The sequence below is a fragment of the Antechinus flavipes genome, chromosome 5 (assembly GCF_016432865.1).
Source record: "Antechinus flavipes isolate AdamAnt ecotype Samford, QLD, Australia chromosome 5, AdamAnt_v2, whole genome shotgun sequence".
In the NCBI taxonomy this organism is placed as follows: domain Eukaryota; kingdom Metazoa; phylum Chordata; class Mammalia; order Dasyuromorphia; family Dasyuridae; genus Antechinus; species Antechinus flavipes.
The window spans coordinates 289,525,108-289,548,594 of NC_067402.1; the positions used below are offsets into that span (position 1 = coordinate 289,525,108).

Below are 23,487 nucleotides of genomic sequence, written 5' to 3' on the forward strand. Positions count from 1 at the left end.
AGAGGGACACATCCCAAGGGGGACAGTCCCAGAATCCACCCTCCCGAGCCTCCTTTCCCATATTCTCTCTTGACTTTTGGCTGACATTTTCATCCCGGTGGCTCTGATCCAAACTTGCTACTTCACGTCGTCCTAAAAGATGTCGCTTTCAGAGAGAGGATTCTCAATAACCAGGAGAAAAAAGGGGGAGACAATCAGTGGGTATCTAGAAGGACCGGCTAGAAATAGCCTGAAGAACCCCCCAAAGGGGCCCCACCTCTCAGTCTCCTGGCCCGGGGTTCTCTGCCCCATTGGAGATTCTGAATCTGCTTCGTGGGAGGATCTATGGGGAGCGGTCATTATAAGGTGTTTCCAGCAGATCACTTCCCCCTGAGCTTAGCACAAAGCTTCAGAGGACCCGACTCTCCTCTCCAACCGACAAGGGTGAGGCTCGGGCTGCAGCTGATGGCCTGGGAGGCTGGTCTCTAGGAAGCTGGCTTTATCAGCAGCACTTCCAATATTTTACCAATATTAGCTCAATTGGATTCTCATAACAACCCTGGGGAGCAGATACTTAAGCTCTGTTTGCCTCAGTTGCTTTATCTAGAAAACAAGGATAATAAGAGCCTGTTTCCTAGGGTTGTGTCTGATTCTATGTGACCCCATTTATGGTTTTCTTGACAAAGCTATTGGAGTAGTTCGCCATTTCCTTCTCCGGCTCATTTTACAGATGAGGAAACTGAGGCAAACAGGGATAAATGACTCAACCAGGATCACAGAGCTAATAAGCGTCTGAGGGCAGATTCGAACTCGGGGCTTGCTCCCTCCAAATCCAGCACACTATTGACTGCGCCAGTCAGCTGCCAGTATTTGCTTAGCCACAAGTAGCTTGGCACAAAAGCCTGATGTTTAACACCTAAACTGGCAGATCGGTGCTAAACGGTCCGGGTCATTAAAAATCAGTCCATCAGGATTGCTGTTTTCCCAGTGAATGCACCTGGGGCCAGGACAGGTCTAGATTAGCAGTCTCATCGGCGCACAGCCATTCTTTCTGCCAGACACACTGCTCTGACAGAGGCTCAGTGATGGAGCTTATTCACCCCAAGACACTCAGGAGACAAATCTCCTTAGTGATGTGTTGAGCGAAAGAGAGCATTTGTTCATCTCTTTAGACGGAGGGAATGTGGCAAGAGTTGAAAATGCTGCAAAACCCAAGGGGTTTTTGGTTTTTAATGGTTTATTATTTTTACTTTAAGGAAACAAGTATTTTTAAAAATTAATCTGTCCCTCCCATTACAAATTTAAAAACAAAAACAAATGTCTTCTTTTATAGCTACATAATCTGGCTGTTTAATCTATCTATCTATTTATCTATCCATCCACCCATCTATTCATCCTTCCTTCCATCCATCCATCTATCTATTCATCTATTTATCCATCTACATCCATCTATCCATCCATCTATCCATCCATCCATCTATTTATCTATCCATCCTTTTGTCTATCTATATATCCATCCATCTGTCTGTCTGTCTATCCATCCCTCCATCTATCTATTGATTGATTGATCTATCAAGCCATCTATTTATCTATCTTTCTGTCTGTCTGTCTGTCTCTCCATCCACTGCCTGCCTGTCTGTCTATCTATCTCTCTACCCATCTATTTATCTATCTATCCATCTTTCTCTCTATCAATCTATTTGTCTGTGTCCCTCTGTCCATCCCTTTATCCTTTCATCCATCTATCCTTCTATCTATCTATCTATCCATCCACTCATCTATTCATCCTTCCTTCCATCCATCCATCTATTCATGTATTTATCCATCTGTGTTCATCTATCCATCCATCCATTTATCTATCCATCCTTTTGTCTATCTCTATATCCATCCATCTTTCTATCTATCCATCCCTCCATCTATATATTGATCGATTGATCTATCTATCGAGCCATCTATTTATCTATCTATCTTTCTATCTGTCTCTCCATCTACTGCCTGTCTATCCATCTCTCTACCCATCTTTATCTATCTATCCATCTCTCTATCTCTCTATCAATCTATTTGTCTATCTATGTCCATCTGTCCATCCCTTTATCCTTTCATCCATCTATCCTTCTATCTATCCATCCAGCTATCAATGTGTCTATGTCCAGCTGTCCATCCATCTATCCTTCTTTCTATCTATCTTATTGTTTGTGCATGATAATGCCCAGATCTGTTCAGGAAGAGAAGGAAATAGTCATTAATTAATTTAGAGTCACTTTAGAAAAAAAGTAATAGGAATTTTTCAGTAATAACACTTTCCTGAGTTATCTAATTGGACCCCCGTTGAGCAGAGTTTTTTCTTTTTCTTCTTGAACTGGCTAACCAAGAAGGAAAAAGAAAAAAAAAAAAACCAAGAAGAAATGTAACACAAAAATGCTCAGCCAGAAGGTCTCTTTCAATCTCAAGATTTTGTTGCATTGGACATAAAATCATGAAATGTGATCTATGAGACATAGATTTCCAAGTTATTCTGGGAACAAATTATGATGCTTGCTTTTATTGAATTTCCTGCGGAATTTTTTCTTTTCTTTTCTGGATATGCTTCCCCAGAATTGTTTAATTGGAGATTAAGAAGGGAATTTGTGCAAAAATGCACCAATATCTGAAAGCGTCCTCTTCTTATTCTCCTCTTTTCTCTCGTTCTGCTGATCCCATGAGTCCTCACTCTGACAACAATGAAGTTGGGAAATCTAGGAGGTCCTCCGAACCTACTGTCTTCATATCACTCCTTTGCAGTAGAAATGCATTCAGATAGTCAGCATTTCCCCCTTCCATGGGCTAAGTATCCAGAATGGAAAAAGATATTTTATCTTAAAGCAAAATTGAATGAGAGTGTGATTTGTGAATAGAATCTATTTCTTTTTTTATTTGTCTATTCATTTGTTTGCTTATTTATTTATTTGGAATAGAACCTATTTCATGTCATTCTCCTTCAATGCAGCAGCTATCAGATGAAGCTGATTTCCATTTTTCTAAAAATCATTTGTATATTCTAAAGTGCCTAACCTGCTGTGAGTATCTTTCTGTTGTCTGATACTTATTATTATTATTATTATTATTATTACAATTTTTAACTGCATCAAGATTTTTATCACAGAGCCCAGGGAAGTTCACTGTTGAAATAATTTCCGGCCTTCCTTGCCTGGATCATTCCCAGAGATTTGGGGAATCTTTTAATGATTATTTATTTATTTATTCATTTGTGTATTTGTTTTTGCTTAAGCTCAAAAACAACTCAATCCTGAATTCTTTCTTGTAGCCATCACCTGATCAGAATAGTCGGGAGGGGTGACAGGACCAGGATGGCACCCCCTGGCTCTGGCAAATCATTAGGATTTGCATTTCTAGCTTCTGGTACGTCAAGAGTAAAACTGTTTGGGGGAAAAAATACAGAAGCCCTTGGAAAAATTGAGTGTTTGGAGGAGTTTCTGTAAGAGGAGGAAAAAAAACCATCATGTAATCATCTAGAGGCCCACATTTTACTGCACGTTTCAATGAATCTCTGAATACAATCATTTGAAAATTGGGCTTTGGATTTTAAAGTTCCCGATTGTGCCGCCATGAATTTTGTATACTTTCACACCAGGTTTTGAGATTGGTTTTTTGAACAATTTCCATCCATATGAAGAATTTAAAAGAGTCTCACACATAACCCACAGCAATCCACTCGTAGGTCTACCTCGTAGCTACCTTGTAGCAAATGGGAGAACAGTGTTTCTATAGCAGTTTATGGAGGGATTTGGTCCTCATTTGGCTAGTTCTGCTGATTCTCTGTCTGTCTGTCTGTGTCTTTTTGTCTCTCTGTCTTTGTCTGTCTGTCTGTCTCTCTCTCTCCTTTCTCTCTCTCTCTGTCTCTCTCTCTCTCTCTCTGACTCTGTTTCTCTCTGTCTCTGTCTGTCTTTGTCTCTGTCTCTGTCTCTTTCCCCCTCTTTCCTAGAACATAGCATCTTAAAACCGGGGTCTATGAATTTGTTTTAAAGAAAGATTTTTATAATAATGTCAATACAATTGCTTCTCTTTGTTAAGCTTCTGTTCTCAGTTTTAAGCATTTAAAACCCTGATTCTGAGAAGGAATCCAGAATCTTTACCTGCCCAAGGGGTCCAGGACTGCTCTAGAACAGAAAAGAGAATTCTTGGGACTCCAGAAGGTGATCCAGGACCTACATTTAATATGTTAACAACCATTGGACACACTCAGAGCCCAATACCAGTCCAAAGTGAGTCCCCATGTTCTCCAATGGGCAGTACCTGTATCCTACTTCTGACTGTCCCAGCCAAAGATAAGGAAAGATTGACCAGGATGGTCAAGATTGGCAAGGCAAGGAGACCTAGAAGATTTATTGCTATCATGTCAGCAGAACTGCAACTTGTCCCTGGAAGTCTTGACAGAAATGTACTAGTGGGACAGCTCAGTGGCGCAGTGGACAGAGCACCAGCCCTGAAGTCAGGAGGACCTGAGTTCAAATTTGACCTCAGACACTTAACACTTCCTGGCTGTGTGACCCTGGGCAAGTCACTTAACCCCAATTGTCTCCAAAAAAAAAAAAAAGAGATGTAGTAGTAAACCACCTTCCATAGTCCTGGGCATCTCCCTTCTGTTACTCAAAACATCTCCTTCCAAAATTTAAATATTGTTTCACTTGAAATGTGACCAGACATAGCTGGAACTGTTAAGCAGAGACCAAGATAACCCTGATGTGGAGTGAGACAGAGAACAGAGGGAGAAGAGCCGTGGGAAATGAAGAACACAAGGAATCTCCTCCCTGGGGATTTATGGGGACATGGCGTCTCCATTTGTGGCGTCGGATCCCCTTGCTAGTGCTATCAAAAAAAAAAAAATCTCTATCTTCCTCAGCTAGAAGTAAGCCTTACTCAAAGCAGCCAGCACTTTCTAAAACTTCTTACGCTCTGTACACGACATATTTTGTAATGAGATTAAGTGTTTTGTGATACATTTCTTTCAGAAAACTAACAATACTTTAGCCCATTGAAATGACTTTCCCCTATCACTTTCTATGTAAGATTTCAGCATCAACCATGTTTATAACTGCCCATTTACGTATTTGTTGTTCTCATTGGACCATGCTGTGTGAGAATAGGGAGGAGGAGAGTCTTTCTGTGAGCTTTGTGGGTAACAAAAGTGAATATTTTCAATGATTATTATATATTGCTCTCCATCTACAACCCGATTTCATTACCAGGTCATATATAAATATAAATACTCACTTAAAATCAATAATTACCTCCTGATTGACTTGTAAGCAGTAGAACTTACGGTGGGAGATGGAATAACAAGATTCTCGAGTTGATTTAGCCATCGCCTATAATCTTACTTTGCATTCAGGTAAAAAGTTGTCGAATTAGCAATCTATCACATGGGAAATACCAAGAGCTGTCTATCGGGAGCTCTGTCTAGCACCTCCAATGTTGTATTAATTCCAGCATGATATAGATTTCTGGGAGAGTTGGGAAGACTCAGTTTTCCCACTTTTCTTTTCTTTCTTTCTTTCTTTTCTTTTCTTTTCTTTTTTTTTGGCTGAGGTTAAGTGACTTGCCCAGAGTCACACAGCTAGAAAGTGTTAAGTGTCTGAGACCAAATTTGGACTCAGATCTTTATGACTTCAGGGCTGATGCTCTATCCACTGTGCCACCTAGCTGCCCCCATTTTTCTTTTTAAAGAGAAATTTCCCATCTGCTAGGGCATGAATAATTTGAATAATGAATTCCTTGAATAATGAAGTGTTCTGGCTCAGTCCAAAAATATCGATGATCTTTACCTGGGACCAAACAGAGCTCTGGATTCTTGTCCCATCATTCCTATAATGACTTTCAGACTCAGGCTTGACAAAAATGCTGGATGTTGTTAGAACCACGTCTCTCTTCTTCATCCTTTGGAAAAATTCTCCTAACCATGGTAACTATGATCGCTCTTAATGCTTCCATCACTATACATCACTGAATAACCAACGATGGAGAGAAAACCCTCTAATAATTATCCATTTCCTAGTAATTGCCTGTATAAATGCTTCAGGAATCCTGGGTGAGTCCATATGGTGCTGCTGAGTTTGCAAAGAAGACAGCCGAGAGCTTTCCGTCCATGAACCGATTCAGAAGCCCCCCAGAGTCCAATTCTGGTTTTCCTGCTCTCCCAGAGGACCCACGGGTGGTCTACCTCATGTCTCCTAACAACTACTGAATGTGTAAAATGAAATCAGGACATACGGGGAGGGGTGGAATGCTGTAGGGCCTGTGACTGCTGGGATTCATTCCCCACATTCGTTATCGGTTCTGTGACCTCTTCTTCTCCACTTTACAAGAATATGTTGACTTTTTATAATTTTGTAATCAAAAGTTCATTGTTCTTATTCTGGAGAGTGTACGTTAATCGCTATTTCTTACCATAATACATATACACATACATAGATGCGTTTTACATATCTATAAATCATTGAATATGTATGAAATACATGTTTTCATATACATAGACACATAATTATATATGAGCACACATAATTGTGTCTATGTACCTGGGGATACATGAATAATCTCCATAAAAGTGTGTATATATGCAAATATGTAAATAACATAGCTACAGTTATATATGCTTATATATAATTTTGTGTATATGTACATGAAAACATGTATTTCATATATCTCCAGTATTTATAGATATGTAGAATGCATCTATGTATGTGTGTATCTATTTACCTGGGGGTACATGAATAATCTCCATAAATTATGTATATATGCAAACATGCACATATGTAATACATAGGCTCACATATATGTGTATGTGTGTATAATGTGTGTGTGTATAAATATATATATATATTAGAGAGAGAGAGAGAGAGACCTCCTTTCTTAGTATTTTTGTGCATTAGAAATTTTCTTTTCTCTATAGGATCTGAAATGGGTTTTCCCATTATAGAATCCCAAGGGGAAAAGCGACAGGCACATCCAAAGCCAATTTCCTGGCATTAACCAGTTAATTCAAGAGATAAAACTATCTGGCCATAAACCTTATGCCAATATTAATTGGCTAATATCCTGTAAGTGTTAATAGTTTCTTGATTTCACCCCAAAACTGAGGAGGAGCCAAGAAGGTTCCTTGCTCTTTCCCTTAATAATAGCTTTATAGATGAGCATCTCCCTGAACTCAAACAACCCCCTATCACCTGGAATTATAGACAAAACTCTCCAGAACCTTCCCTCCCCCCTAAATTCTTTGTTAGCTGACCTTGAATATCCCAGTTATATATTCTCACTTCTTTGAACCATCATTGCCTTTGATGATCCCAAAGCAAAGAGCAGAAGCTGAGATAACACCTCTAAGTTCATCCATTGCCATTCTAGAACTCTGGAAAAGGAAGGGACACCTTTACCACTCAGAGATAGGAATTTTCCTCTCCAAAAGGGGAAAGCTAGGGAACCATCTTTGAAGGAGCTCGCATGCCATCACATCATCCCACAGTCCTGCCTCCCCCACCAACTCCAGCCAGCTGTCCTTTATTATCCTTTAATAAATTATCTTTGGGGGAATAGAACTTCCAGACCTCGAGCTGTATCATAAACCAACAATCATCAAAACCATTTAGTACTGGTTAAAAATAGAAAAAGCCGATCCGTGGTACAGGCCGGGAAAGGAAAATATCAGAAACAATGAAACTCAATCACCCAGCATTTGACATGCCCGAAAACATCAATTACCCGGGAAAGAAGCCCCTGTTTGACAAGAAGAACTGCTGGGAAAACTGGAAAATAGTCTGGCAGCAATTAGAGTTAGATCAACATTATGTAACAGTGCACAATAAATTCTAAATGGATACATGACCATTAAAAAGAAAAAGAAAATGAAAACTAGAAGAAACTACCTCTCATAACCCCATATGGGTAGGATGGATTTTTTGAGCAAATAAGGATTATAGGAAATCACCAAAAAATCAAATAATTTTGACTACGTTAAGTTTAAAACCTTTTGAATGAACAAAATTAATGCAACTAGAATAAGAAGGAAAGTGGTCAATAAGAAAATCTTCGTATCTAATGTCTCCGATAAGCATCTGGTATCCATGATAAATAGAAAACTTACAGAAATATATAAGATTAAACCCCATTTCCTAATTGAGAAGTAGTCAAAGGAACAAATAAATAATTCTCAAAATGAAAAGAATGGGCAAAGCAACAAGAGTATGAAAGAATGTTCGAAGTCAATAATAAGAGAAATATACATCAAAACGACACATGATGTTTAGGAAATTGTCAAGGATGACAAAAATGAGAATAGGCAATGGCAGAGGATTTGTAGAGATGCATTGTTGGTGGAGTTGTATATTGATCTAACCATTCTGGAAAGCAATTTGGACAACCAGTAAAGGGCTCTATCCACTAAAAGGAAGGAATTGAAATGGGTGGAAGAAACCACACACTTTTCCTTTCATTTTTAAGCAAATAAATTTTGCAAAACTAACCAGCATATCAAAATAACTTTTTAGACATTTTAAAAATGTATTTTAATATATATTATTTGTTAAATTGATTATATTTATAGTATAATAATATTTAACTATATAAATATTAAATCCATTATTAAGTATTTGTTTAATGTTTATTAATTAAAATTAATTTTATTCATTTTAATATTTGGTTTTTATTCGTTCACATTAAATAAATATTTATTTTGTTAAATATTTCCTAATTACATGTAAAAAATTAGTAATTGGTTTTTAAAATATTTAATTCCAAATTCTCTCCCTCTCTCCTGCTCCTTCTCTTTCCTTGAGAAGGCAAGAAATATGATCGAGGTTGTACATGTAAGGTCATGAAAAACATAATTCCATATTCATCATTTATATGCAGTATGCAAAGAAGGGAGAAAGGGATTCATGCTTTCCTTTGAATCCAGGCTTGGTCATTATCATTTTTTAAAAAAATCTCTTTTGGACATGTAAGTCATGGATATCTTTTTTTTTTTTTTTTTTGGCTGAGGTACTTGAGGTTAAGTGACTTGCCCAGGGTCACACAGCCAGGAAGTGTTAAGTGTCTGAGGCCAGATTTGAACTCAGGTCCTCCTGACTTCAGGGCTGGTCCTCTATCCACTACACCAAGGTCATGGATATCAAGGAGGGATCTCCCCGACCTCCATCCCAATGTTTCAGAAATCCCTTCACGTTGTTCCATTTCTAAAACTTTAATCCTTGCAGAATCTACCTCTGACCCCTCTCCTGATGAGCCTGAGCAGAAGAAAATATCCTGCCTCTAGGATTTGCTCAGCAGGGATGAGAAAGCTGGTGGTACCTTTGCCAGAAGTAGGAAAATTAAGAGGGGAAAAGATACCAAATTGTGTTTTTGACATGTTGAATTTGTGATGCACGCGGGACATCATCCCGTTGGAAATACCCTGTAGGCAGTTGTCGATGCCTCCCTGAGGTTCAGAGCCTGCGCAAAGAAATCTGGGAGTCATCTGGATAGAGAGAATGATTCAACTCTTGGTCTCTGGCCCCCGTTGCTGAAAAGATGGAAAGCAACGTCTTGTGGCTTTCAAAGCCCCTGGCAATCTCCCTCCAGTCTGCCTTTACAAGCTGCTTGTAGGATATTCCATCTCCTCTCCCTGCCTTTCCAGACTGTCCCCCATTCTCACAATGCACTTTCTCCTCCTCACTGCCTCATACAATCCCTAGCTTCCTCTAGGTTCAGCCCAAGGGCTATCACCTCCCTGAAACTACCAATTCACCCCAATTACTAAGATCTTTTGCTTCAGTAGAATGGAAGCTCCTTGAGGGCAGGTTTTATCATGAAACCCTGGTAGATTAGTACCTGACATCCAGTAGGAGCTTAATAAATGCTCATTTAATGAATAAAAACCCTCTCAACTCTACATTCTAAGTTCTTAGTTCCAAGGACAACTGTCCTTTCAACTCTGACATCCTGGTAGGGATGAAGAGGAGGAGAAGGAAGAAGATGAAGATGATGAGGAAGAGGAGAAGGAAAAGAAGGAAAAGGAAGAAGAAGAGGACCAGGGAATGAAGAAGAGGAAGAGGATGAGATCCATAAAGACATTCTCTAGCCTGTGTTTCTTGGGATCTGAGCATGCATTAAGTACCTAGTGTGTACCGGCAGTGTGTGTGCCTGTGTGTGTGTGTGTGAGAGAGAGAGAGAGAGACAGAGAGACAGAGACACAGAGAGAGAGAGATCAGACCAGGAAGAAACACCTTATTGCAGTGGGGATCAGCATCTACCCTACACCCCATGGCTGCACCTTAGGGAATGGCTGGGATTCAGGTCACGCAATCTGGGGCAGACCCCCAATCTCATCTTAGGTACCCCTGCCCCTGAGGACGGTGCTCGAGGCACCAGCCGGTGGAGGGTACTGGAGAGCCAAAGACCAAAAGGGAAGCAGTACCTGTCCTCCAGGAGCTTACACTCTCCCTCAGCATCAGCCGGCAGCCCTGAGCCTCCCAAGCCCGGCTCTAGAGGCTCCTTCCTACCTTTTAGAGGTAGAAGGGGGGAAATGAGATTAAAGGTAAACTGAGGACTGCCCTGGGGATTTGGGCAAAGGAGCCCCTTCTTCCATCCCTGACATTTTCACAGGAGCCGTTTCATCTCCTTCTCCCCCCAACCTGGTGATTCCCTACCTTTAGCTGACATCAGCTAACTCCCTGAACGATTTGGTCTTCCCCTCCCCTTCCCAAAGCTCACTTACTTCTCTGTAAAATGGGCATCTTGGTTCTCGCCTGCTCCTTCCCCAGTAGGGGTGTTGGGAACATTTTGAAACCCGAGCATCCTCCGTGAGGGCCGGCCCCACCTGCTGGGTGATCTTGAGTCATGTCACCTCCACGGCCTCGTCTCCAACGTGAGGGGGCTGGATTGTATCATTGCTGAGGTCCCTTCTGGCTCTGACATAGCTTTAATCTATTCTAAGGCCCCAAATGATATGGAAATTTATGTAAATTGTCCCGGCTCCTCTTGAACTTTGGGAAAGGGGAGTGGGGAGGAGGGCTTTGAAGGAAAAGAGATTTCCAAGTGGAGTTAAGCCTTGCTAAGCCTCCCAGCCTGGTAAGGCTCAGTCCTGTCTGTCTTCCTCTCCATTGCTCAATTCCTATATTGAGATGCTGGGATCGAGGGATCCTGAATTCATCTTCCCATGGGAGAGAACAGCAGAGCCCCCCCAGAGAACCAGGCTCACATCTGCTCTTGTCTGCCCCATCCACGTGGAAGTTGTTCCTCCGTCGGGACCCCCTCCCCCAATTTCCCCAGGATGCAGTAGGGCATGTGTATGTGTGTGTGTGAGCAGTGAAGGGACATGAAAAGACCAGCTGGACTCTTACCTGGTCCAGGAAGCCTTTCCTTTCCAGCCTAAAACTCCACCCCGGGAGAGAAATGGTTTAAATCATTTTCCTGGCCTGGCACTGAGTCCTAAAGACCACCAGAGAGCAAGCCAGTCTGTTTGGTATCGTATCCACCAGTGCTTAGCAAAGCACCTGGCACATAGTAAGCATTTAATAAATGTTTTTTTCCGTTTACTTGTTTATTTGTCGCCGCCCAATATGACCTACACAAGTTTAACCAGAAAAAAAAAAAACTAAGACACAATATCAGAGAGCAGAAGCAAATCTTATAGACTCAAAGGTCTAGGATTGAATCCTCAGACTTAAAGCCAACCCAACATTCTACCAGAATGGGGAATGGTAGAATGGGGAAACTGGGCCCCAAGTGGAAGCGATAAAGAGACAAAGGCAGGAATGGGTGGGGGGGTTCCTGACAATGAGAATCCCTGCCTTCAGTGGGATTTCATTTGACTCTCATTTTTACCAAAAAAATTAAGAATTTTGGCAAATTTCTCAAAGAAAGGAACTAAGTTCTCCAAAGTGACAAAGGTGTAAAAAGCAAAACCAGGATTTGAACTTGGGCCCCCTGACTCAGGAGTCAGGACTCCGTCCACTATCCTAAAAGGATCAGTTCAATTTGAGACGTTGAATGAGCAGTGGAGACATGTAGGAAATGGTGTCCCAAAAGCAGCTGGGGATGCAAGTTCGGAGCTCAGAGGAGACAAGGATCTGAGAATTTACCAATAATTTGTCAAGAAGTAGTAGTTTGCCGTGGGACAGAGTATAAAGGGAGGAGACAAGAAGGATTATGATAGAATGTTAGGAAATATTCACGTTAAAAGGCTGGGAAGAACACAGAAGAAGGACCATATGGGGAGGTAAGAAGTAAGCCAGGAGAGTGGGTTATCTCAGCCAGCATTTGAAGAAAGAAGGGTAACTAGGAATATGGGGAATGGTTTTGGAATGGAAAGGGTGGAGTCATTTGCTTTAGAAAGATCAAGGAGGCTGAGAAAAGATCATTAGATCTAGTGGATTAGGAAATTCCTGTTCATCTTTGAAGGAGCAGATCTTCAAGCATTTCAAGTAAGTATAATCATTTATTAAGCACCAACTGTATACAAAGGCTTTTGTTCAACGCAAAGGTTACAAAAACAAAAATGATAAGTTTTCTTTTTTGTCATCCTGTCATCCTGTGTGGGGACTGGAATGTTCATGGCTAAAACTGATACAAATTAGAATATAAAGGGTCAAAAAGGGGGAGATGTAGTCAGTCTAGGAGGGAGAAATTCTTATGAGGTTGGGGAAAATCAGGAAAATCCTCAGGGAAAATGGGAGGACTTGAAGATAGAGCTAGATTTCAATAATTAAAAATGAAGAAAGTGTATTTCAGATATGAGAAAATGACCAGGGGTGGGTGGGTGGGGGGATTTCCATGGGAGAAAGCAAATGCACAGATTTGAGAGAGAACAGGAAGAATTTGAGGAACAGCTAGTCATTCACTTTGTCTGAAACAGGGATTGTGAATAAGGTCCAGCAGAAAACAGAGTTCATGGGACAAAATTTAAAGCAATAGTATAATTATGGTTAGAAGTTAAGAGAGAGCTGTGAGCTGACCTAGGAAATATGCTGGGTATAAGTTTTAACCCCATAAGAAATATAAAATGAAGATAGATAGCCTACGAACTAGAAAATAAAATTCAAATAGAAGAAATGTAAAACAACAACAATAGCAAAAAAAAAAAATCTCAGAAAAAGCACAGTAAAAGAAAGTAAATAAGAATAATTTAGAGCGGAGGCAGGAAGAGAAAATTTTGAACCAATCACTTAAATGGATATGGAAAGAAAAAGGACAAATGAGAAAGAGAAATAGATAACTAAGGAAATGATAAGTAAATGGGAATGGGGAGAAGATAGCCTCTGGAGATAGCGTAATATCAAAGTAGTTTATAGAGAACTAATTGCAAAGGCCAAGTATGGACTTTGAGGAAAAAGAATTTTTAAACCATTACTAAAGAAGCAAATGAAAAAACTATGAACCTAACAATCGTAACATCAAATGTTAATGGATAATAAAATGAAAGAGAATGACATAAGAAACCTAAAAAAACAAAATCCAATGGTCTGTCTTTTACAAGGAACATATTTAAAAATTAGAGACACATATAGAATCAAACTGAGAAGCTGGAGCAAGATCTACCATGCATTGGATGAGTCCCAGAAAACATCAGTTATAATCATACTATTTTTTAAAAAAAGGCAAAAATTAAAAGTTAAAATATGAATAGAGATAATCAAGGAATTTGCCTTATGTTTAAAGGAACCATAAACAATGTAGCCATGGTGATACCAAAAGCATGCATCAAATGGCATAGTGGGTAAATTCATAAAAGAAAAGGTAACTACATTTTAAAATGCATAAATAGTAACATAATAATAATAATAACAACCCAAAATTTATAGATAGTAATATACTACTAATAATAAGAAGAATCATTTAATATTCTATCAGAATTGGATGAATGAAACAGAAACATAAATAAAAGGGGAAATATGGAATTGAATAAACTGATAAGGAACTTGATGCTGAAAGACTTAGGACATATTCTGATTGGGAATATTAAATAATACATTTCTCAACCCACAATGAACCCTTTTTAAAAAACAGAGAATTTGCTACAGCACAGAGAAATTATAAAGAAAGGTAAAAACAAAAAAGGAAGCAATACTAAACATATTTTTAAAATTTTAAAATTCACTACAAGTAATTAGGTAGTAAAAAATGATTTTACATGTAATTGAAAAATAATAAAAGATATAGACCTACATGAAGATTTAATAATGACAGATTGAATAATGAATGGATTACAGAATAAATCATAGGAATAATTAGTAATAATATGAAAGAAAATGATAATGATAACATACAAAATTTATGTGATACAGCTAAATCAGTGCTAGGAGGAATAATTATATCCCTGAGAATATATAAATAAATAAAAATAACAAATGGAATACATTTCTGAGAAAAACAAAATAGTAAAAGATAGGATTAATGAACTAAATAAGAAATAGTAGAAAATTAGAAAATATACAAATAAAGCACACAATAATCACAAAGTAGAAATAGATTGGAAAATAAAAAAAAGATATACAAGTTATAAAGAAAATTAAAATCTGGTTCTTTGGGGGGAGGGGAGGGAGAAACAAAATAAATTATAAAGCTTTGGTTAACCTGATTAAAAAGAAGAGATAAATCAAATGAACAAAATACCTAGCCCTTACTTCAAGAGTATATTAACTTTCCCCCAACTACTTTACTGCTAGATCCTATAGACCAACAGTATCTAGAAGGTAAATGAGTAGACATTAGCCAGAGTTTCATAAATTCCTTGAGCCATGAGAGACTGAGGGGGAGGGAGGAAAGAGGGATTTGGGATAATGCCCTTAGAGACTCCATTCTGGATTATCTGGACATGGAACAGAGGGATGGTTCATAGTTATTGTTTAATTAATGACCATATGTGATGGATTGTGGAGATCATCAGCTTGAGAAGCCAAGTTGTTGATCAAGTTCAAGGAATATATGAGTAAACTATATTTGGCCAAAGGAACAAAGAATGGATTAAGCCTAAATCATACCTAGAGGCTGGTGAGACTGAGAGTCTCACCGTTTCTCTGCTACCTTCTCCAATCTTGGAGCAAGAGAAACTCTTCCTTTTAACACTTTTTCCTACTTATTTCTATTTTTAGCCACTTCTATTTTATTTCCTTTTTTCTACTACTTGTTCACCATTTCCCCATCTAAATGAGTGGGAGGCAAACTCTTGTCACCTTTGACAGTTAAAGCAGTGAAATTTTAGGAGTTTTTTTCCTTAATTAGAAGTTGTGTGGCTCGGTAGTTAGGGAACTGACCTCAGAATCAGAAAGACTGTCTCTGTCACATATTGTCTCATTTCTGCTGGAAAGAACCTAACTTCTTACTCTACTCTGACCTTTAAGCTTGATCTTGCCTTCTCAATGGTTTCTCCTGCAGTATCCTAACTCCATGCAGTAGATACCCATGAGTACCCCAAAGCATCTTGGGTCCTGCCATCTGCCCTTGTGCCCTTAAGACCTCAAGTTCTTTTCATCTACCCTGCAGCTGTGCCATCCCACATATGATATCTCCCCAAATGAAAGTGTGAACTTATTGAGAACTTAAAAATTATTATTATTATTATTATTATTATCCCCAACACTTAGCAATGTTCTCACTATATGTGTGATCCTGAGCAAATTACTTAACTTCACCATGTCCACAGATAGCTCTGTAAGATTATAAAGGTCAAAGTAGCAATCTTCATAGATTGCTCCTCAGGAGTTCCTTGAGGAAATGAGATCACGCAGGTGGAGTGACTCCTTTGAATGGCTGTCTTTGTCTTTAAAACAGATGATCAGAATGGTGGAGGAAAAACCTGGAAAGATTTCTATGAACTGATACAAAGTGAAGCAAGCAGAACCAAGGAAGCATTGTACACAGTAACAGCACATTGTGCAATGATCATTTGTAAATGACTTAGCTATTTTTAGCTATACAATGATCTGTAATGGGCTGAGGCTTGAGTTGATGCACTGAGGTCCCAAGCACATGAGGGGAAAGATATCCTTCTTCTGCTCTTCCTCTTTTTTCCTAGCTCCAAGAAATGGGCCTGTTGTCTTTTTTCTGTTCTGTGTTACTTGTTCTTCTCAATTTCAGTGTTGGGGAACGACCTCCATAGACTCTGGAGTTCAGACTATGAACCAAAACCCAGGATAGCCTGGCATGAAAAGTCTGAGGAGCTAGAGTACCTAAAAGTCAAGCCTGAGCTGGAGAGTGGACTTGGAATTAGGACTATGCTTTAACCAAGCTATGCTATGAATCTAATCCTCTTTCCCTCCCCTGATTAAGATGGTACAAAGAATAAGGTGGGAGTAAGTTGTGTATCTGTGATTATACCTTCTGAAGTAAATATTTCTATGTAAAAGTTAATCTGACTGCTAGAGCCTAATGAAACCGGAACCACTCCCTATATTTGAGGGAATAACCTCAGTGGTGCTGGAGCCACTTGGATCGAACCTAGATACTCCCAAATCCCAAAAGTACTGGAGAATCCTAGGGAAAAACTAAAATCAAACTTACTTAGTCTCCCAGATGATGAGAATTATGGTTGAATCAGTATTACCAATAAATTAAACGAGTTATAAAGGAACTACCAAATGAAAAAGAAAAAAGAAAAACTCTAGTCCAGAAAGATTTATAGAATAATTCTATCAAACTTTTAAAAAATAATACTTGTGCTATAGAAATTATTCTTAGAAATTGAGAAAGTATTTTATTAAACTTATTTTATGAGAGAGATATAGTCCTAATACCTGAACCAGGAAAGGATAAAGTAAAGAAAGAAAACTATAGGCCAATAAAATTAATGAAATTGCATTTGAATTTGAAAATGCAAATGAAATTCTGGCGAAAAGACTATAACAATATTTCCAAATAATTACACAATGTGGTCAAGTTGGACTTATATTAAGAATACGAGGGGGTTAAACATTAGGAAAATAATATATTGTCTTATGTTGAAAACAATAACATATTAAACCATATGATTATATCAAAAAGCAGAAAAAGCCTTTGAATAAAGTAGAGCCTTCATTTATGCCCCCAAAAAATAACTCTACAAAGCATAGGAATATAAGAACTTTGATTAAAAAGATATACAAAACAATAACTAGCATCATATACACTGTTTCCACACTGTTATTTGACATGGTTCTAGAAATTCTCTTATAACAAGGGTGATGGAGCTGAGCGTGAGGTTGGACCATTTCCATACATATTTTCTGACCCCAAAAGGGCATGCTTGACCAAATTCTCCTCGTTGATCTCTGATTCTGATCTGAGTGGTTTCTCTAGTTGGGTGAGAGAAGAGAGGATTCTATGTCAGTGATGATTTGCAATTGGACAAAGAAGTCCCAACCCACACACCCAGTAGTTTTTAAAGGGACAGAACAAATATCTGCTTGAGCATCTGCTATTGTGTCTAATCTTACATAAGTATATATACATACACATGGATGGATGGATATATATGCATGCATATATAATTGTTGCCCAGTTACTTTTCAGTTGTGTCTGACTTTTTGTGACTCCATTTAGCAAAAATACTGACCTAGCTTGCTATTTCCTTCTCCAGCTCATTTTACAGATAAGCAAACTGAGGCAGATGGGATTAAATAACCAAAATCACATAGTAAGTGTCCAAGGCCAGATCTGAACTCAGGAAGATGAATTTTTCTGATGCCAGATTTAGTGCTTTATTCACTATGGCACCATCTAGCTGATTCTCTCTATCCTTCTCTTTCCCTCTTTTTTTCCCTCTCTCTCCCTCTCTTTCCCTCTTTTTTTTTTCTCTCTCTCTCCCTCCTTCCCCCTATAACAATGATATCCAAATACTGCACGATATTTAACATATATAGGACTGCTTGCCATCTAGGGGAGGGGGTGGAGGGAGGAAGGGGAAAAATCGGAACAAAAGCGAGTGCAAGGGATAATCTTGTTTTTAAAAATTACCCTGGCATGGGTTCTGTCAATAAAAAGTTATATATAAAATTAATTAATTAATTAATTAAAACAAAAAAGCAATGATATCCAAGACAAAAACAAAAGTTCTACATATGAGAGAATATAGATCAGCAGCATCTTTTGTAGTAGGAAAGAGCTGGAGACAAAGTAGACATCCATTGATTGGACAGATAGCGAAATTGTGACACATAAATATAATTGGCTACATCACAGGATCATAGATCACAGGCCTGAGAAGTTAGTAATCCATCTCTTTCATTTGACAGAGGAAGGAAACAAAAGTGTGAAGGAAGTTGCCTAGAATCACCACGTTAACAAGTGCCTAAAGAAGGATTTTGATCTGGCTCTTTCTGACTCCAAGTCTACTATTCTATCCATTGTATCCTCTAAAAAATAACGACTATAAAAAAGCAACAGTGAATATGATGAATGTTTAAGGAAGCAGAGGAAAATTTATGTGAACCGATGCAAAATGAGATGGACAAAATCAGGGGGAAAATAAGTACAATGTAAATCGAAGGAACCACTCCCACCCCAAACTCATTGAAATCAAACATTACCACAATTATAACGACCAAACCTGGTCCCAACGAAGAGCTGCGTATGACAAGATATCTCCCTCCCTTCTTCCAGTGGAACACTGGCAATAATGTTGGGCTTTGTTAATGGATCGGTTAATTTTGCTGAGCTACTTTTTTTATTAATTTAATTCTTTGTTACAAAGGGGCCAAGTGAGAAATAGTGGGAAAGGTAGTTGATGTGAAAACCAAAGCTATCAATAACAGTGTAAAACACTTTAAAAATAAGTCAGTTCTGGAAGGATGCCCGGCTCCTTTCTGCCATTCCAGAATCTGATAGACTTCCGTGACCAAGGGCTGGGAAGAAGCAGGGAGGACAGAGAAGTGCCCAGGAGACAGACGATGAGAACAAAGAGCTAGGGGCAGAAGCCTGGGTAACCCTAACCCTCCTTCTGAGCATGAGTCACGAGAGCCTTCGCCAGGAGATCACGCTTGGCTACAAGCTAAGGAGAAAAATCCAGCCGAGGGCCAGGTGATAAGGTCAGAGAAGAGCAGAAACCCCCCCGGCCCAGGGAGATGCTAGGTCTCAGGGAGTTGGAGAGTCCTCTCTGGGGGATTTCTTTTCTTCAGCTCTCCCCTCTCTCTGCTTGGCCCCAGAGGGCAGAAGAAGGTAGGGGGGTGCGGAGAGGGAGAGGGGAGGTGAAGACAAATTTCCTGCTAGTGAGAGCTGTCCCAAAGTAGAATGTGCTGCCCCAGGAGGTAGAGGCTCATAAGGGACTTCCCAGCAGGGAAGTGAGGGGGATTGCCCAGGCCGCAGGACAAACTTAGAAGGGGCTAGAAGGGCTCGGGCTCAGTGCAAAGGCTTCACTGCTCTCCGGCTGAAGAGAACCGATGCCCGTGGGGATGATGCCCAGGATGTCGAGCAGAGGCAGCTGCTGAGGCCCAGGGATAACTGTCCTTCAGTGCCAGGGGGAGGGGGCACTCTGCATTGGGCCCAGCAGCCCTTGGGCTGTGTCTTTCTCACAGAACTTCAAAGCTGAAAGGGAGGCCTCCTGGGCCAGCCTGTTTCGGACCAAGATTTGCCCCCTTCAACAACCCAGACAGTAATCATCCAGCCTCTTCTTGAAACCCTCTAGTGACAGGGAGCTCACTACCTGGAATAGATCTCATCATTCAGCATTTCCTGAAGTCTAAACCTAAATTGGTCTCTACAATCTCACCCCACCTTATCCTGCCCTCGGGGGCCAAGCAGAACCAGGATAACGCCCTCGTACACACTGCAACCTTTCCATCGGTTCACACAGGTGACTATCAGGCTGCCAGTCCCACCCCCATCCTCTGTTCCTCAAGTGAAACATCTGTTTCTTCAACCAATCCTTATGTCACATTTCTCCCCTCCTCTGTATCAATGACCTTGTACTGAACCATTACATCAGATGAGGTGTGAGTTGGCCAGAGGGCAGAGTTTCTCATCTCTCTGCTTCTGGAAGCTCGGAAATCCAAGACTGAACTGGCATCTGGGGGCTACTGCTTCACTGAGATCCCCGGATCTTTTCCAGACAAACTGCTACCCAGCCAGCCTCCTTCCCACTCCCCTCTTGCTTTATTTTGTGAAGTTAATTTTTTAAATCTAAGGATAAAATTTTACATTTATCTTCATTGAATTTATTTTGTTAGATGCCATCAAGTGCTGTCTCGTGATTTTTTTGGCATGTTCCAAAGCACGCTGGCTTGACAATCGTAGCTTCCCCCTGACATCAGAGCATCAGAAGCACACAACCGAGCTTGTGCTCTCGTGTCTAAGTACACATCTGTGGATGCACCCGTGGGATTGTGCTTGTGCACATCAATGCTTGGAGAGCTCCCCTTTCTCCCCTCCTCACCTCATAGCTCTCAGATTTCTCCCTCCCCAACCCTTCCTTCATCCCCGTGTCACATGAAGAACTGGCCCTTCCCCATATTAAGGGAGACCCCCTACCCTAAATGCACAAATGAGCCTTGTCCGTCACGTTTCCTCCAGCAGATTGCTTCTCTCATCCTCCCTCACAGCTTCCTTTGTTCTTGTCTACTGGATACTTCCCTATTGCCTTCAAACATGTCCATATCTCTCCCAACCTCAAGAACCCCTCCCATGATCTTTCTATCCCACTCTTGTTCCATCTCTCTTCTGTCCTTTTGGATTAAACTCCTTTTCTAAATCCTTCAAGGCTCCTTTTCCAAGAAACCTTCCCCGATTCCCCAAGCTGCTCCCATTTTTGCTGTCTTCAGATTTCCTTTGTCCGGCTTTCTCCTTGATATTCCCTTACACTCTATCTGCATTTCCTTTTCTGGGTACTCCAGCAGAATGGAAGCTTCTAGAGGGCAGAACTTTGTTTATGTGTCCCTAGTATCTTGTGCACAGTAAGTGATGAACAAAGCTTGAATGGAATGGCTGAAAACCGAGGGGCAGGGAGTAGGCCCTGGTGTGCTGGAGGGCAGGTGAGATCAGATAGAGGTAATTCTCAGGCCTGCCCCTCTTTCCTCCCCTACTTCCTTCCTCTCCCCTTTTCTTTCCCCCCTTTTTTTGGTTTCATCTTTCTTTGGATCTTCCAGGGCCTCTTGTATATGCAGAAGATCAACCTCTTGTGTCCCCCCCCCCAAACTCCCCAGAAAGTAGGCCCCCAGCACCTTGAGTGGGCCCCGCATCAGGACCGAAGCCAGAATGCACCTCCTAGGTCTTCTCCCCACTCCAAACCTTCCAACAGCCATGCAGCAGAGATACAGGAGGGGTTATCTGTAAGCACATGGTTCCCCTCCCAACATGAACCTTCCCTTTGTATCCCCAAACACAAATTTCTCCCCAGACCTCTGCTTCCATCCCAGGACACTTCCTGCACCGCTGGAGTTACTGCCACATGGTTTCCTACAGCAGGGAGAGGCTCTTTCCTACTTACTTTCTAGTTATTTGCTTCCCTCCCCCCCAAAAAAAAGGCCAGACAGATGGATGAGAAGGGACATCCCCTCCCCTCCCCCTGTAGAAAGGCAACAGTCGATTTTTGCCCATGGAGAAGGCAGCTCTGAACACTGGGATAGGAAGGTCAAGAAGAAGATGTGAGGGAAACAGGGTATCAGCTGTCTCGGGCAGAGAGCCCAGGACACAAGGGAGAAAGGTGGGGGAAGGGGTAGAGGGGAAGCAAGAAAACGAGAGGGGAAGATGGAAGGAAGGAGGGAGAGAAAGAATGAGAAAGGGAGAAAAGAAGGACAGAATAAAGAAGTAGAGAGATATGGAGGAAAGAAAAGGGACAGAAGAAAAGAGGAAGAAGGAGGAAGGATAGAGGGAAGGAGAAGGAACTTGGAGAGAGAAAGCCAGGAAAGGAGGGAGAGATGGTAGGAAGAGGCAAGCAGAGTGGGAAGGTAGGAAAAGCAGGGAACCTGGGGAAAGAAGGAAGGAAAGAGCGAAAAAAGGAGGGGGAGGGAGAGAAATAAAAACAGGAAAGGAGGCGCAGATGAGAGGGAGAAGTAAGAGGAGAGAAGGATGGAGGAAGTTCCAGAAAAGGAAAGGGAGGAAGAAAGGGAGACGGTGTCAGAGGGAAGGGGAAGGAGGAAGAGAGGAGGGAGAGAAAGACACAAGGGAAGCAGATCCACGGCAGGAGAAATCGAAGGTGCAGATGGAAGGACGAAGAAAGCAAACCTAGAAAGAGGGAGAAAGGGAGAGGGAAAGGAGGGGGAAGGCCGACCAGGAGAGGGACGGACGGGGGCTTTCCGAGCAGAGCCCAGGCCACGTGGGTCCGGAGGCTGGCATCGGGCCCCCGCCTCTGACCCGGACTTCGGAGGAGGGGCCGGGCTACTCACCTGGCCACGGCGCGCTCCGCCCGCGGGCTGTGCGCCTTGTCCAGTCCCAGGCGGGTGAGGATGGCGCCGAGCGCCAGCAGGGCCACGACCCCGCACACGCTGTAGACCGCTACGTGGGCCCGATCGCGAGTCGGGTTGGGGGCCCCGGGGCCGCCGCCGCCGCCGCCACCGCCGCCGCCCGGGCCGCCGTCGGAGGCCCCGGACGAGCGCGGAGAGCCGGTCTGCAGCCAGCTGGGCGTGTCGTAGTTGGAGCAGCGGCTCTGGTCCAGGCGGCGCGGGGCGTCCCGGCAGCAGAAGCGGTAGCCGCACGTCCCGCAGCAGTAGTGGTAGGGCCCCGTGCTGCAGTTGAACGGTGGGTCCCACTGACCCATCACGTCGTAATAGCCCAGGCAGCGGTCGCCGCCCGCCCCCGGGGGCTCGCTGGGCGCCGTCAGCGCCTGCTCGGGCCTGGGGCTGGGGCTGCCGCCCGCACCGGACTTGGGCTCGCCCTTGTCCTGAGCCTTGGTCTCGACAGGCGCCCGGGCCCGCGTCCGGCCCGACGCCAGTAGCAGCAGCAGCAGCAGCAGCGGCCCGGGGAGCGGGCGCCAGGGCGCTGCTCTAGCCATGGGCATCCCCCTCGCCTCCCGGTCTCCTCCGGGAGGCCGCCCGGACCACACTAAGAGCCCCCCCGCATGGCGCCCCCGTCGCGCCCCTGCCCGGAGCCCCGGGAGGCCGCCAGGGTCGAGCCGGCTGGCTCACTCGCCTCTCCCTTCTCCTTCGCTCTTCGCTCCCCACTTCGCGGTGCTCTTTGGTCCCTCAGTTCTGCTCTCCGGCTCCACCTTTCCTCACCTTCCTCCTTCCTCTCCCTTCTTCTTTCCTTTCCCTTTTTTCTGTCTCCTCTCTCCCTCTTTGCCCTTTCTTGGGATCCCCCAAGTCTTCTCCCCGTCCCCCTTTTTCTTTTCCTCCTCTCTCCGCTCTCCCTACTCTTTTCTCCCGTCCTTTCCACTTTCTCTCTCTCTCTCTCTCTCTCTCTCTCTCTCTCTCTCTCTCTCTCTCTCTCTCTCTCTCCCTTCCTCTCTCCCTCCCCTCTGATGACCGTCTAGCAGGGGCCACGGTCGGGAGACAGGATTGGCCGGGCCTGACGTCCCGAAGATCCCCTTAGGCGGCCCCCCATGCTAGAAGCCTCTCACTTCGCTCTCTCCGCTCGCCT

At 42.3% G+C, this 23,487-nt stretch overlaps 1 protein-coding gene across 1 annotated transcript in view; it reads right to left on the reverse strand.

Moving 5' to 3' along the window:
• Positions 1-23,283, reverse strand: part of SHISA8 (shisa family member 8) — a 31,377-nt gene extending 8,094 nt beyond the window's left edge. Inside the window, exon 1 of the mRNA XM_051962219.1 lies at positions 22,299-23,283. Within this exon, the coding sequence (XP_051818179.1) occupies positions 22,299-22,909 (611 nt within the window). The 5' untranslated portion in view covers positions 22,910-23,283. The remainder of the gene's footprint in view (positions 1-22,298) is intronic.
• Between the last annotated feature and the right edge of the window lie 204 nt (positions 23,284-23,487).